The sequence below is a fragment of the Symphalangus syndactylus genome, chromosome 2, assembly GCF_028878055.3.
Source record: "Symphalangus syndactylus isolate Jambi chromosome 2, NHGRI_mSymSyn1-v2.1_pri, whole genome shotgun sequence".
NCBI classification, from domain to species: Eukaryota; Metazoa; Chordata; class Mammalia; order Primates; family Hylobatidae; genus Symphalangus; species Symphalangus syndactylus.
In genome coordinates, this window is record NC_072424.2 from 142,870,746 (window position 1) to 142,886,396 (window position 15,651).

At 35.3% G+C, this 15,651-nt stretch overlaps 1 protein-coding gene across 6 annotated transcripts in view; it reads right to left on the reverse strand.

The window, feature by feature from the left end:
* The window catches only part of PDE10A (phosphodiesterase 10A), a 667,471-nt gene that overhangs the window by 65,464 nt on the left and 586,356 nt on the right, over positions 1–15,651 (reverse strand). For all 6 annotated transcript variants that reach the window (XM_055269337.2, XM_055269326.2, XM_055269348.2 and 3 more), the window contains 2 exons: positions 14,623–14,715; positions 11,933–12,119 (listed from right to left, as the gene is read on the reverse strand). In XM_055269337.2, the coding sequence (XP_055125312.1) occupies positions 11,933–12,119; positions 14,623–14,715 (280 nt within the window). The remainder of the gene's footprint in view (positions 1–11,932; positions 12,120–14,622; positions 14,716–15,651) is intronic.

The following is a 15,651-nucleotide window of genomic DNA, read 5'->3' on the forward strand; positions in this document are numbered from 1 at the left end:
ATATAAATTTCAGCAAAAAAGTCACATGACAATGAAAATGCTGGCAAAGATCTGTTTTCAAAGTGTTCTCTTCATAGCATGAATTTCTTTGGAAAGCAATTATTTTTTCATTCAGTGTTAATGTCACTGGAAACTTGAGGGTTCAGATTAAATGTTATTTCTCTGAATATATCTTCTAAATACTTTCATTTGTCATTAGAAGAAGTTAGCAAATTTGGAATCTTTGCCTTTTTATGAAAGAAGCATGTATACCTAATTTATTAAATGAACAACTGTACCAAGTATTTTGCTGCAAACGGCAAATCTGTGGGTAGCACAAATGAAAACGCATGAACATTTTGAAATCATCTTCATAACTGTGATTTTTTTTCCAATTGATTAAATAATCCTCCTTAGTAAAGTTGAGAAAGGTTTAGAAGCATAGGCTGGACACTGCTGTCACCTTTTCCTAGCTGCACAAGGCCCACTCTGTGAGAGGAGACTGTTTCCTGGACAAGACATGACCTTCTAGTGCATGAACTTTCTGAAAGCCCCATCCATGTATTAACAATCAACAAAAAAATTCTTTAATATCATTTACCCAAAAACATATCAAGACCTAAGTTCTCACATTTTCCTCATATATGTTAATGGAATGTCACTTGCTTTCCACTTTAGAGATGATAGCATAGATTCTGCTAGGGAAGTGAACCATCCACAGGATTTACTCAGTACTTACTGTAAATTGGTATTACCTGTAATTCAGTGCAATTCTATGGTAAAGATGTTAGTTAAGAGTAACTATACTAGGCGGTAAACTAACTGCTACTCTAGTCATTCATGCTATTGAGCGCTTATGCCAGGCAGTATGCTAAGTGTTTTGTATGCATTATTTCATGTAGGTCTCACAAAACTTCTGTAAGATTCCTTTTATTGTCATTTTATATGTTTATGACCTAAAATTAGAATAAATTTTATTTCTATTATTTTTATAATTTTTGATATCAATATATTGAAAATACGTAAAAATTTAAATTAAAATTTTTAGTCATTTATTTTTATATTTGTAATCAGTGTAGGTAAATAACACTAATTACAAGACAAAATTAAAATCACAGCACAAAATAATTAGTTTTAGAAAATTTTATATTTACTTCCCATTTTCTAAATGACGTTTAATATGAATAGTAGAAAATAATATAATCTAGGATTATTAGTAGATGATTTTATCATATTCATGCAAATTACTGAAGGTAGAAAACTATGTTGTCTTTCTAAGTGCATTTTGCATAAATTATTTGCCTATAACACTGCGTAAATAATCTTGGAGTCACTGCCCAAGTAGAAGAGAATTCTAGCAGAAAAAACTGCTGTTTGTCTAAAACTGAAATATATTTTGATGGCCTATCAGTCTTCGGCACGAGGATATTGAAAAGATGTATGTGCTAAAAAAACAAAACAATAAAGACAACCTGGAAACAGGACTGTAAGAGCATATCTACCATACATTAAAAATACATTCATTTGCATTTTATAAAATGGCATTCCTACTCAACTGGCATACAAAAATATTTAATTAGTGATTATTCAGAATGTTGTTCTTGGGGCCTATTTACACAATAACCCTCATTACACTTAGAAATGACTGTGTCTATGAGACACCCTAATATTTGTAATTAATGTTCATAGTAAACCTAGAGTCACTTCAGGGTCAGGCAACTCTTAGAAATTTAAACTCTGGAATCATCTACTTGGAACAAATCTCTTGTCCATCATTTACTAATTGTATACATTTAGGCTAATCATTTAATTCTCTGTTCCCAAGGATCTCATCTATAGACTAAGGACACTGTAGTACTTAGCCAAGAATGTAAAGTTCAATGGAATAACACTGGGAAAGGCTAAGAACAAGCACCGGCCAGTGACTGTGAAGCTCTCAGTGCTATCAGCAACCTTATCTTAGATGGGCATCAGCACTGTGTTGCCACACCATTTGGCTCTTTTGTTTGATTTTGGTGATAATCAAGAAGAGAGTCTACTTTTCTGTTGTGGCAGTGGTGCACTGAACTGGCTTGCAAGAGCCAATTATGCACATTTCTTCCCAACTCTGCATTCACTATGGCGCATGGGTAGCTTGAAATTGTCCATATTGAGGGAATGTACACCAGAGAAACAGGGAAACACACAAATCAGGACCATTCTGTTTTTAGAGACGTTGCTGTTAAACATTTACTGCACACCACCTGGTATTCTTTAAGATACAAGTAGTTTAACTTTGCGAACGCTTGAGATATAATAATTGTCCTACTATTATAAATTGTGCACTCTTTTCCCCTATTTAATTTACATTTAAAATCGAATTGACAAAATACTTATTAAACTACATATTTTATATATGTTTGTCAATAGCATTAAATAATATCATTAGTCAAATTAAATTGATTCTCTAAGCAAGTCCTAAAATCAAATACATACTCCACATACATATGGGGAACACTGAATAAGGTACCTGTTACCACCCTTCTACTCTACACTGCCATGAGATCCACTTTTTTAGCTCCCATAAGTGAGTCAGACATATGATATTTGCCTTTTTGTGCCTGGATAATTTTATTTAACCTAATGACCTTCAGTTTCATCCATGCTGCTGCAAGTTACATGATTTCATTCCTTTTTATGGCTGAATAATGTTCCATTGTGTATAATGTTGGTTAAGGGGTACAAAAATACAGTTGGATAAAAGGAATATGTTCTATTGTTTGATAGTACACTAGGAAAATTACACTTAACAATAATTTATTGTGTATTTCAAAATAGCTAGAAGATTCATAATGGTCTCAAAACAAAGAAAATATAAATATCTGAGGTGACAGATACCTCTGTCACACTGATATGATTAACACAGTCACAGGTACCAAACTATTCTACATACTCCCCAAATATGTACAACTATTATAAATCAATAAAAAGGAAATGCTGTGCTGTTTATTTCATAGCATAGAGCAGTGCTGCAGCAGACTAAAGAAATAACAGACCCATCACAGGGTGTGGCTTGAGGCTCCCGGATGTGAGGGGAAGGTCCATGCAGGATAAGACTTCCCTGTGGCTGCATGAGAAGAGGAGCTGAACTGAGAATTCCATAAGCAAAAAAGAAGCCTTGTCTCTACTTGGGGCTATGGGTAGAAAATAAATAGTCTCCATCCATTAAGAATATGGAAATCAAGCCTGAACATATGTAGTTGTAGTTTCCAAATTTATCCTAACATATTGCAGGAATTTCAAGCCAAAAACTTAACAGAAACAAAAACGTGGACCCAGATCACTGAAAGCCTGGGACATATGGAAAACATTACATATATCTGAGCATGAGGGTCTCTCACAAGGGAGCTAATCTGAGAGAAATTTGGGTAGGTAAACAAGTAAACGATGGCACGAAAAAAAATCTAAGAATGGAAAGATCAATAGATATTAGTACCCTCTACGGATTGAGCTAATGAAAAACACTTATTGAGAGATTTAAAATACACTGCTGCAAAAATACAGCATTTGGTATGTGACTTACCATGCTTGCACAACTATTCTAGTTTATGGAAACCACAGTACCAAAATGCAAAAACAAAACAAAACAAAAACTACAAAGATTTATTTCTGTTTCTTTCTTGGTAGAGTTATATCTTTGACCTAATCGTGGGTGGAAGTATTTAAAACACTTTCTTAAAGACAGGCCCAAGCACCTACTGTCTATGGCACCATAGAGAGTTCTTTCATGCTGAGGACTGCAAAGGTGACAATAGTTTTCTTTAACGTGTTTCAGTGGATTTGAAAGCACTGGGAACAAATGTTAAAAAAATATTTGTGTGTATTATGTTCCTGTGAAATAAGAGACAGCTGAATTTAGGAGAAAGTAGGGGCACTGGAAAAATGACTCTCCAGCTGTGTGCCCCAAATGCACCTCAGTGTACGGAAAACAACTGGTGTCCTAAGGTAGGAATACTGACTTCTCTCTTCCTCTGTAAGCTTAGAAGTTCCTTCTTAGGGCAGACATAAAAGGTACCTCTACAGGCTCTTCCTTGCTATTTTCCAGTAAATAAATGAAGCAAATCAAATTTTAATGAAAATCAACTTAGCCTGTGGAAACAACAAACCAGCTATATATTTAACAATGAACTGAAATTTTGTAAAATTGGCTGCAATGATAATTCATAAAATATAATGACTAATGTGAAAACAAAGGATGCAACCCTGAATGTCTGCTATGGACGATGCACTGTTCTAAGAGTTTATTCATATGGACTACGCACTGTTCTAAGAATTTATTCACATATCTCATTTTGCCCTAACAATAATCCTGGGGAATCAGTATTGTTTCCGTTTACCTGTTGAGGGAACTAAGGCTCAAGAACATAAGCTGACTTCCCCAAGGTCAGAATGTTGGAAAGTAATAGATCAGGTTGTAAAATGCATGTCTGCTTGATTTTAAGTTTTGAATCCCACTACACACACCTTGAGAACTCAAAAAGTAGGGAAAGAATGATTTGGAAGGGTGGAGGGCCTAGTGTCATAGCTGAAAGAGAGCTGCATCTACTGCAGAGCTGGTGTTTTTGGAAATGATACCTTTAAGGTCAAATAAAACTGGAAAATTGTCCTGTATTCAGTGCCAAAGAATATTTCAAATATATAAACATGGGACATGAAACCACCTAGGATGTAGGGTCCATTAATTCTTAATCTGTACCTAGCATCTAGGAGTGATTAATGCTTATGTGTGGAATGAATAAATGTCCATGTCAGTTATAAATTTTATAACCTTATAACCAAAAGAAGAAAAAAAGAAGACTGAACTCAGCTGAAATTAGTTATCTATAAACTTGTAGACTTGGAGAAGTATTAAACTTTTATTTTCATGTAACCCCAAAAATTCAGTTTAAGAATTGTTATTCATTAGTATCTAAGAGTATTCAAATTCAAGATGAGGGAAAAGGATATGTGTGTGTGTGTGTGTGTGTGTGTGTGTGTGTGTTTCTGTGTGTGATCATGTCACCACTAACAGGAGATAGTTGAATTTTAGGAGATAACTTTGTGACTCAATGCATTGGTATAAGATGTATTTTTGATATTTCTTAGAAAACTTTTCTTGGGAATATACACTACTCTTAAGGCAATAGTTCATCATCTATAATTACACATTTAATTTACATAATTCTCCTTGGAAGTTTGTCCTAAGTGTTAAAGTTGGTGTTAATCGATTCTAAACTCTTTGATTAATCCTATCTTTGCTCTACCATCTATATTACTTTATCTATGAAGTTCTGTTTTTTTTTTTTTTTTTTCTGAACTTTTCCCCCTCATTTCTGACAAAATTAACCTTACCGTCTGTGATGGTTAATTCTAAGTGTCAACTTGACTGGGTTAGAGGATGCTCGGATAGCAGGTAGAGCATGATGTCTGGGTGTTTCAGTGAGGGTATTTCTGGGAGACTGGCACTGGAATCAGCGCACCAAGTAGGGAAGATCTGCCCTTATCCAATGCAGTAGGGCACCATACAACTGGCTGAGGACTCAGACAGAACAGAAAGGCAAAGGGAAGGCAAAGTGTCTCTCTGTTCTAAAGCTGGGACACCTACCCTGTCCTTGAACATCAGATCTCCAGGATCTCTGGCCTTTGCAGTTTAACTTGCACCAGCTGCACCCCAGCCTCTCAAGCCTTTGGCCTCTGACTCAGGGTTACACCATCGGCTTCCCTGGTTGTGAGGCTTTCAGACTTGGACTGAGCTATGTTACTGGCTTTCCTGGTTCTCCAGCTTGCAGATAGCCTATTGGGGGACTTTTTAGCTTCCATAATCATATGAACCAATTTCCCTCCTAAGCCCTCGCTCATGTATCTATTCACCTATATATGTATCCTGTTGGTTCTGTTTCTCTGGAGAACCCTAATGCACCCTAATCCATATTTTATATATAAAATGTAAAAACACTTCGTAATAATTGTCCTCCCTGTAGGCAACCTTAGGACCTGAGGGAAGAACAATGTCAGAGAGAAGGCAGTACACTTAGTGAGCACGGGGACCAGTCTGCATGCATTCAAACCCTGGCTCTATCACGTACTTGCTACATGCCCCTGGGGAAATTATTTAAATTCTATACATCCATTTTTTTTCTTACAAAACGTGGAGATAATAATAACCACACTCATGGGATTGTTGGGAGAACATACAAAAAGAGATTTCGTATGTAAAGTGTCTAGAACAATGCCTGTCACACAATAAAGCCTTATATCAAATAAGAGTTGTTCTTATCATAGTCATCTTTATATCCACCATCTGGTATAAAAAAGATATGCAATACTTGGTGGTTGAATTCCGGAATGAATAAAGGTTCAACCACTTATTCATTTTGTCCCTAACCAACTAATTTCATTTTAATAGCAAATTTTGTTCATGCCCCTTTCATGTTAAATGTCTTTCCATCCAAAACAGAGCTAATCTGTTTTAAAAGATTTATTTTTCTAGGCAAAAGATGTAACTGATATTACTGTCCTGTTAGGTTTTCTGAGGCATATTAAATGGTTTCTTTAAAATCACAGTATAAATGAGTAAATTAATTGACTTGGATTCAAAAGATGTTTTCTGTTGATAGTACTTTCAAGTACGTTAGCTCAATAAATGAAAGAGAGATGTTGCCAATCAGAGACATTCCCCTTTAATTCAATAAAAGGAATGTATTCAAATATTTTTAAAGATGAAATAAAGAAAAATAAAGACATAATAAGCGTTAATATGGCCTATGTGCCCTGCTTCTTAGATAGGCTCTTAATCAAACAAGACCACAATAAAATATGTCATTACATTATCATGTTCAGTATTAGAAACAAGAATTTTCAGGTACAAAACATGCTTCTATTAGGGACATCATAATTTGTTCAAGAGCAGAAATATTTGAATTCCCCAAGATCAACACAATTAAAATGACAGTAACAGTCAACAATGAAAAAGCACTTCATTCTGCACAAAGATTTTTGATATTTATGATCTTGATCATTACTAATGCATGTTCTCTAGAAAGTAGAACATTCAGGAAAAGGCAGGGAACCCACAGATGTGATTGTTTGGGACAATGCATAATACAAGGTGCTTTTCCTAATTTTCATATGATGCTTGGGAAAAAAATGCTCAAAACAGCAAAGCGAAATTGCTAAAGAACAACCTCAAGCATCTCAGTGCCAGAGTGGTGACCAGAATTCGGGTCTTGGTCATTAGCAGTAGTTCGTGGCATCAACCTTTTCAAGTGGGTAAGGTTCTAGGGATCCCACTATAAAGAAACTAGATGCTGTCTTATTGAAACTAGCATAAATTTGGAGCTATTTTCTTTTGTTTTTTTATTTAGATGGATGCTTTCTTCAACAAGGCAAAAAATACCATTTTAAAGAAGACATGAGAACTGGTCTTTCTGAATTGGAACAAAGTTTTGAAATAAACCCAGCCACCAGTCTTCATCAGACTGGAAGGCCAGGGAGAAGAGGGAAGAAGGAATCATTATGAAGCTGTGGACTCAAATCTCTTCTTTTTGAGTTGAAAGCACTTCAAAAATAATATAATTTTTATAAGCTTTAGTAAGGACAAAAATACACTGCAGTTGAAAACTGAGGCCAGGTGTGGTGGCTCATGCTGTAATCCCAGCACTTTGGGAGGCCGAGGCAGGCGGATCACGACGTCAGGAGATCGAGACCATCCTGGCTAACACGGCAAAACCCCATCTCTACTAAAAATACAAAAAATTAGCCAGGTGTAGTGGCGGGCGCCTGTAGTCCCAGCTACTCGGGAGGTTGAGGCAGGAGAATGGTGTGAACCCGCGAGGCGCAGCTTGCAGCAAGCCGAGATGGCGCCACTGCACTCCAGTTTGGGCGATGGGGAGACTCCGTCTCAAAAAAAAAAAAAAAAAAAAAGGTAATAAATTCCACAGAGAGCTTACAGCTGCACTGCATATATTTTCAATGTATACCTTAAAGGTAATCAGCTTTGGCTGGGTGAGGTGGCTCACGCCTGTAATCCCAGCACTTTGGGAGGCCTGGGCAGGCGGATCACCTGAGGTCAGGAGTTCAAGAATAGCCTGGCCAATGTGGTGAAACCCCATCTCTACTAAAAATACAAAAATTAGCCGGGCATGGTAACGCATGCCTGTAATCCCAGCTACTCGGGAGCCTGAGGCAGGAGAATTGCTTAAACCCGGGAGGCGGAGTTGCAGTGAGCCAAGATGACGCAATTGCACTATAGCCTGGGTGACAAACAGTGAAACTCCATCTCAGAAAGAAAAGGTAACCAGCTTTGGTCCAGTGAGGGTGACTACCTGACAGAACTGCTGCTGCACATAGTACTTGTCACTGTTGGAGAAAAGCATTGTTGTGATGGGGTCTGAAGTGTTTAGAAAAATTATAATCATTTCCAGTAGTAACTAATACTAGTTATTTTACAAAAATTTTACCCTAAATGATTTAAATAAATAATCAATGTAAAAATGGAATGCCTAGTAACTTATTCACAACTTTTCAGAGGTTTTTTTTTTTGTTTTCTGTGTGGTTTAAACATGATTAAATCCAGGTATTATGATACCACAATTAGTGACTTAGAAAAGCATTTGCACCTGCTAGTCTAGTTCTTAATTTACGTATTCTTGAAAGTACACAACAATATTTCAAGGGATACATGGACAAATGAATAAATTTTAAGATAATCAATTTCCATATTCTTAACTTTCATACATATTCTTACTAAAAATGACTTTTTCCCACATCCCATTTTGAAACAGCCCTGTTATCAAATTGCTGTAATACAAAGGAGCAATATAAAATACTGGTTTTAATGAGGGCTAATAAGGTTTTCTGAAACTTTCCTAAAATATTAAAATTGAACTTCAGTAAATTCTCAACTGATAGCTCATTAAAATAATTTTTGGTGTCAGAATTATCAGTACTTTTTGGCATCTTAGCTCAGGTAGAATTAAGGGAAGTTGTGATAATAAAACTTTATTAATGGAAGCAATTCTTACAGCTTCCTTAAAAAATAAGAGGGACAAGTTGGAATAAGATTGATGCTGAATAGTGATAGCCACATTTCTCACTGTAACAAAAAAAGTTCCGAAGATGAAAATAAGATGGCTAGAGGGCATTCTGTGGTATTAGACCGGAGGTTAGGTATCGCAGAGAGAGAAAGAGAGAGAGAGAATTAATGGACATAGAGATTTACACATAAACTCTCTTCTAAAGAAGTCAGTGAGAAAGTGGGGGGAAGTTCCCATGGAGAAACCTGCAGACATGACCTTCAAAGTGCAGAAGGTTAACATGCTCAGTGATGAAGCACATGCCTGCTAACAGGATGCACTGAGGACACACCCGCACGTGAACTCATTGTCACAAATAAGACCTTCATATAATCATGAGGAAACACCAGACAAATCCAAATTAAGAAATATCCTAAAAAACAACAGATGTATACGCTTTAAAAATACCCAGGTCATGAGAGACAACACTAAGGAATGGTTCCAGATGAAAGGAGACTAAAGAGGTCTGCAGATGAGATAACAGTGCAGTACTTGTGATGGGTTAGACTGTGGCCCCCTTAAAATTCATGTATTAAAGCCTAACTCCCAGTACCTTAGAATGCGGCTGTATTTAGAGATAGGGCCTTTAAAGAGGTAAGTATGGTAAGAGGAGATTTAAAGTGTGGGTCCTAATCTGACGAGTGTCTTCATAAGAAGTCTAGGACACAGGCATGTATACAGAGACAGCAGAAACCATGTGAGGACACAGGCAGAAGGCAGCCATCTGCAAACCAAGGAAAGAGGCTTCAGGAGAAATACATCTTGATCTTGGACTTCCAGCCTCCAAAACTGTGAGAAAATAATCTCCTGTTGTTTAAGCCACCCAGTCTGTGATGTTTGTTACAGTGGCCCTAGCAAGCTAATACAGTACCAATGTTATTTTCTTGATTTTTAAATTACGCAGTGAAAAAATAAGATAAAGTCCTTGTTTTTAGAGAAAATACAAACTGAATCATTTAGGAGTTATGAGACATTACATCTGAAACATACTCTCATGTAGACTGGAGAAAGTATCTATGTAACAGAGAGAGAGAGAGGCAAAGAAAGTATATCAAAGCAAAAATGGCAAATATATTAACGTTTGGGGAATATGGATAAAGGTATACAGGGAACTTTATTTTTGCAACTTTTGCTTTTGTCTGAAATTATTTCAAAATGAAAAGTATAAAAAATTATGCTAAATCTAGTTTCATTTAACAATAAGGAAAATTCATGAACAGTTATATTAACTATTGTTGTTTTAAGATATAGGTATCTAAGAAAAAAGTTTTCAATATTTTTGTTTTTTATTTCTTGACATTTATCAAGATGTTATAATAGTTGATCTGATCACGTATGTAATAATACATAATACCACCACAATCCAAAATGAATTTTAACACTTATTATCCATGTTTTAGACATACCCATGTATTATCTTATAAATAGAAATTATCTTAGGATAATTAATAAAATAAAGCATAAAATATATTCAACTTTTGTTGGATAACAAATACATATTCAGAGAGTAAACATAATGCCAAATTTTCTCATCCTAAGATCTTGCTATTGTGTTTTTTAATATATTATAGTATGTATCAAGCTTCTATGGTACTTAAATTCCATTGGCTACATTCAAAAATGAAAAAAAGGCAATATTCCGAATAAACTAGAAATTACAATCTTTGTGACTTTTAAACTAAATGAGACAAGCATAAGCTGTCAACATTATTTATGAGAGACACACAGATACTAAAAATGTTTGAAGCAAAAGTGTTTGACAGCATTCCTAGTTTATTTCTGAGGAGCTATGTAACAGTAACTGTCCCCCAAAAGGGCACCAGGAATGCGTGAGGAAAGAGGACGGGTACTCTCACAAAATAGCACAAACTGAATTAAAAACGGTTACCCTCAGTCACCAGAAGGTAAGTTTTCCCAGTGTTTGTCCCTAGGTATTCTCCTAGGTACTCTCTTCTAAAGAAGTCAGTGAGAAAGTGGGGGGAAGTTCCCGTGGAGAAACCTGCAGACGGGACCTTTCAAGTGCAGAAGGTTAATACTCCTAGGTATTCTCCACTGTTCCTATGAGTTACACGGTTACTCCTATGAAATCCAGTCCTATTTCCAAAAAAGCAGTTTCTCTAATTGATTAAGGGGGCAACTGAATGTATGTTGATTTAACTCTATGAAAAGATCACCATACCAAAATTTTCCCTAACCTCAGAATTCTAGTAATATCACTAAAGGATTACTAGAGTTTACAGAATACTCAATGTTCCATTCATCTAAAATATAACAATGTAAAAGACAGACAATAAATTCCACTATTTTTAAAGTGAGACTTGAGAATCCACATTGAACTTCATTTTACCCTTCAGTGAACACGGTACAACTTTCATGAGGACTGAGTTAACACCTAGAATGCATCTGACATGGACAACCTGGTGCCTCATTTTTTGTCACAAACAGAACTTTCCTGGTAGGTGTCAAAACATGAGCTACGACTATACTTTTGTGTAAGGATCTCAAATGAATGCATTTGACAAACAGTCAAGGTTTAGGTAGCATTTTCTTTCTTCATTTCAGTAGATACCATTAAATATAAGACTGATGCCTGCACATTTTACATTTAGAGTAACTTCATTTTTCTTCTTAACAAATTCCCGCCTTGAAATAAACACTAACTACTAGGAGACTGTTATTTTTCCTTCCAGGGCATTTTATGACATTTTCTAAAACATGGACAATAAAGAATCACTTACTTTTCCTGGTTTGTAAAGGAAATATAAATGAAAAAAAAAAAAAAAACCCTTAAGCTGCTTTATGAAAAAGGTTCCAAATTAATATTGAGTAGTAAAAAATGGTATTTAATAAATGGTACTTACATTAGCACAGTGTAAGGCTAAAGCACAAAAGACGGCAAACATTTTGAAGTTGTTTTCATCTGTTTTAGAGAAGGCACTGCCACTGATTTTGTTGACCATCTGCACCACACCTATCACGCTGCCTCGGCTGACGATGGGCATGCACAGGATGTTCCGCGTGGTGTAGCCTGTGTACAAGTCTACTTCTCTGTGGGGTGACAGAACCGAAAATAACAACAACAACAACAAAAGAAAAAGGCAGAAGAAATACAGGACACAGTCGATCATAAATCTCCCCTCAATCTTTGCAATTTACATATGCTTCTATTACATATGACTGTAATGGCACTTTTAGCTTCTACATTCAGGGACAGTAACATTCCACAGAGTTTTATTAAAGCCTTTCCAAAAATATTCTAATCCGTTGGTTCTTTTGTCTCCAAGTGAGTTTTCTAGGATAGTCTCTAAGAGGCTTTCAGCTCATCATTTAAAGTATCCAGCATTACTAACAGACAAAAAAACGTGGATTCAGAGGAGAAATACAATTAAATTTGGTAAAATAACATAATCCTTTGAAGTTGATCATGTTTATGAGAGATGTAACTTGCTAAACCAACTTACAGAGTTTCCACTTTAAAAACTTAGAGCAGTGGTCAGCAAACTGCACCCAGGGGCCAAATCAGCCCTCTCCTGTTTGTAAGTAAAGTTGTATTGGAACACAGCCACACCATTCATTCACATATTGTCTGATTCTGCCATCACCCCACAAGGCTGAGCTGTGGACTTGTGACAAGGACATTAGTGCTTATAAATGCAAATATACTCACCATCTGATCCTTAATAGAAAAGGTTTGCTGACTCCTACTGTGAGGAAATGTCTTTGGAAAACAGGACTAAGTTGCATAGAAACAGCGACATAGCTAACGGGAGGTAGTTACACGGGAGTCTTCAGCGCCTGGCTTCTCTCATTTAGCATAAAGGTTTTTGAGATTCATCCATGTTGTTGCATGTCTTAGTGGTTAAGTCTTTTTTATTGGTGAGTTATACCTCTATTGAATGGACATATCGTATTTTGTTCATTCATTCCCAATTAATGGACAATATTATTTTTAATAGCCAGTTCGGGCAATTATAAATAATGCTGCTTTGAAGATTTGCATACAAGTCCTTGCAGCACCATATGTTTTCATTTTGCTTGTAGTAGTATCTAGAAGTGGAGCTGATTAGTGGACTGCACAGTAAGTGTTATGTTTAACTTTTCAAGAAACTGCAAACCTGTTTTCCCAAGCGGTTGTACCACTTTATACTCCCACCAACAATGTATGAGGGTACTCATTTCTTCACATCCTGGCCAATCTTTGCTAATGCCAATGTTTTAAAGTCACAGCCATTCAAGCTGGTCTTCAGTGAAGTCTCATGTCAATTACATTTATATTCCCCTCACTTCGAGCATTTTTCATGTGTTTAGTGATCAGTTGTATATCTCCTTTTGTGGACTGTCTGTTAAAATCATCTGCCCTTTGTATTGAATTGGGTTATCTTCTCATTGCTATGTTGAAAGAGTTTTTATGTATTAGATATAAGTATTTTGTCAGATACATGTTTTACAAATATTTTCTCCTAATCTGGTGCTTGCATTTTCATTTTCTTAATAGTCTGACTCATACATTTTTACATAAAGATTTGACATAAGGATAAGCAAATATATTTAATTTTTAACCACTAAATGATGAGTTTGGACTTTTGGAAAAAAATAAATTTTCAGTGTACCTTTAATTTATTGACAGTATATATTACTAGAATATTGCTATGTTTTTATATGAGTTGTGTATATTTGACATCAATTGATCAAATAACTGAATAAACTTCCTATTGCTTATGTTACTTGTCTCTTAAAGTAAACCACGAGTTGGAATTAACTAAACACTGCTGTCAAACTACTGTAAATATTACTCTCTAACAGTCACAGCACCAATCCTGAGACTTTCCATTTCTAGAGGTTTATTAAAATCAAATTACATAATTGGGTTTGCAACTCTCCAAAGAAAGTCAAAACAAAACAAAAAATCTTTATAAGCCATCCTAATATCCATCTTTAATAATATCCAATAAAAGATGCAACTTATTTAGTTACTTTGGGTCAGGTAAATTTTCCAGACCTTTTATGAATATTATCTGTGATCTTAAAACAACAGTAACAAAATTGGCATTATCACACCCATCTTAAAGATGAGGAAACTGAGGCTCAGAGAGATTAAGTAACTTATGCTAGGTCAGTTGAGAGCTAATAAATGACAGAACCGTGCTTCAAAGCTAGACCTACTCATCTCAAAAGTATGCAAATTTCTTACAATGTGTTGCAGCCTTTGAGCATATGCTTTGATGGAGAATATGTTCATTACAAAACCATGACCGTATAATGAAAAAAAATCCCACGGTAGCTCTATAAATTAAAACTTCTGCCTATCAGTTGTTTTTATAACATTCTAAACCCCTGTATCTAGATATCATTATACATTAGTGGATTAGAATCCAACATTTTATAAATATCTGAATATATTGACTTGATAGCAGAGTTGGTTCAAAGAAGAAAACTAAGGAAGAAACAACTGAATTGGGACACGGAGAACTCAGGCTCCGCGGAAGAGGTTTCAGCTGAGTGGAACATCACAGAAGAAATCAATGGAGTGTCGACGTCGGCTATTTCTTACCTGTTAAAGCGTGGGTCTGCATAGGCATCTGGAATGTTCAGGACTTCCCCTGTTCTTGCAACTTGGCCAGCAATTCCTTTCTCAATTGAAAATCTGCATATGTAAAAGAGAAGGACATGCTAATTAAAATATGGATGCTGTAGAATAATTCAAAAATATTCCATTGTTAATAATATTGAAAGCATTGTTTTACTTAAATGCATGTATTAATTTTACATTTACATATTCTAAATCACCCTATAAAATATGTAAAAATAAAGCAGAAAAACATTACACAGTAATAACCTGAGAACCTTAAAATATTAACTCACAAATTGAGATCAATCAACTAGCATCCTCCTGCTCTGAACAATAATAATCCCTTCTATTTGCAAAGTACCTTATAATTTACAAGATGCTTCAACGTAAATTTTTTTAGTGGATTCTGAATGAGGTGTGAACGAAGGCCTATATGGGTTCAGTAATTTGCCAACATTCATAAAATGTCAGTGGCACAAGGAAAACTGGAATGCTGGTCTCTACCACTGTGCTTTATACCACACATATAACCCAACTCACAGGTTACGTGTGAGCTTGAGATATTATACAGAACTGAATTTTATGGTGTTTGCAATTCAAGCACTATATAGAAATAACACAATGTACAACTTCTAGTATTTTTACCTAATTTGTTAAATTTTAAAATAATCAAAATACAAGGATTGTCTATTTTTTATATCTAATATTAGTATTTTTCCTTTGTAAAAATATTTTCATACTTGTATTTTTCTCATTACTATACTATCATCACACATGCACTCATTTCAAAACTTCCTTAATTAAAATGTCCACAAATCACAATATCTACATTTTACATAGTTCAAAAATAATTTCCATATTATTACATAGTCAACATTATAGGAAATCACCATTATTGAAATAAAGCTAGAGGACTATCAGAAAAACTCAAAAGATAGTTCACACAAAAGAGAATCTACTTAAAACACCAAAGAGTGAACCAAACACTGCATAAAACTCATGGTTGTCTTT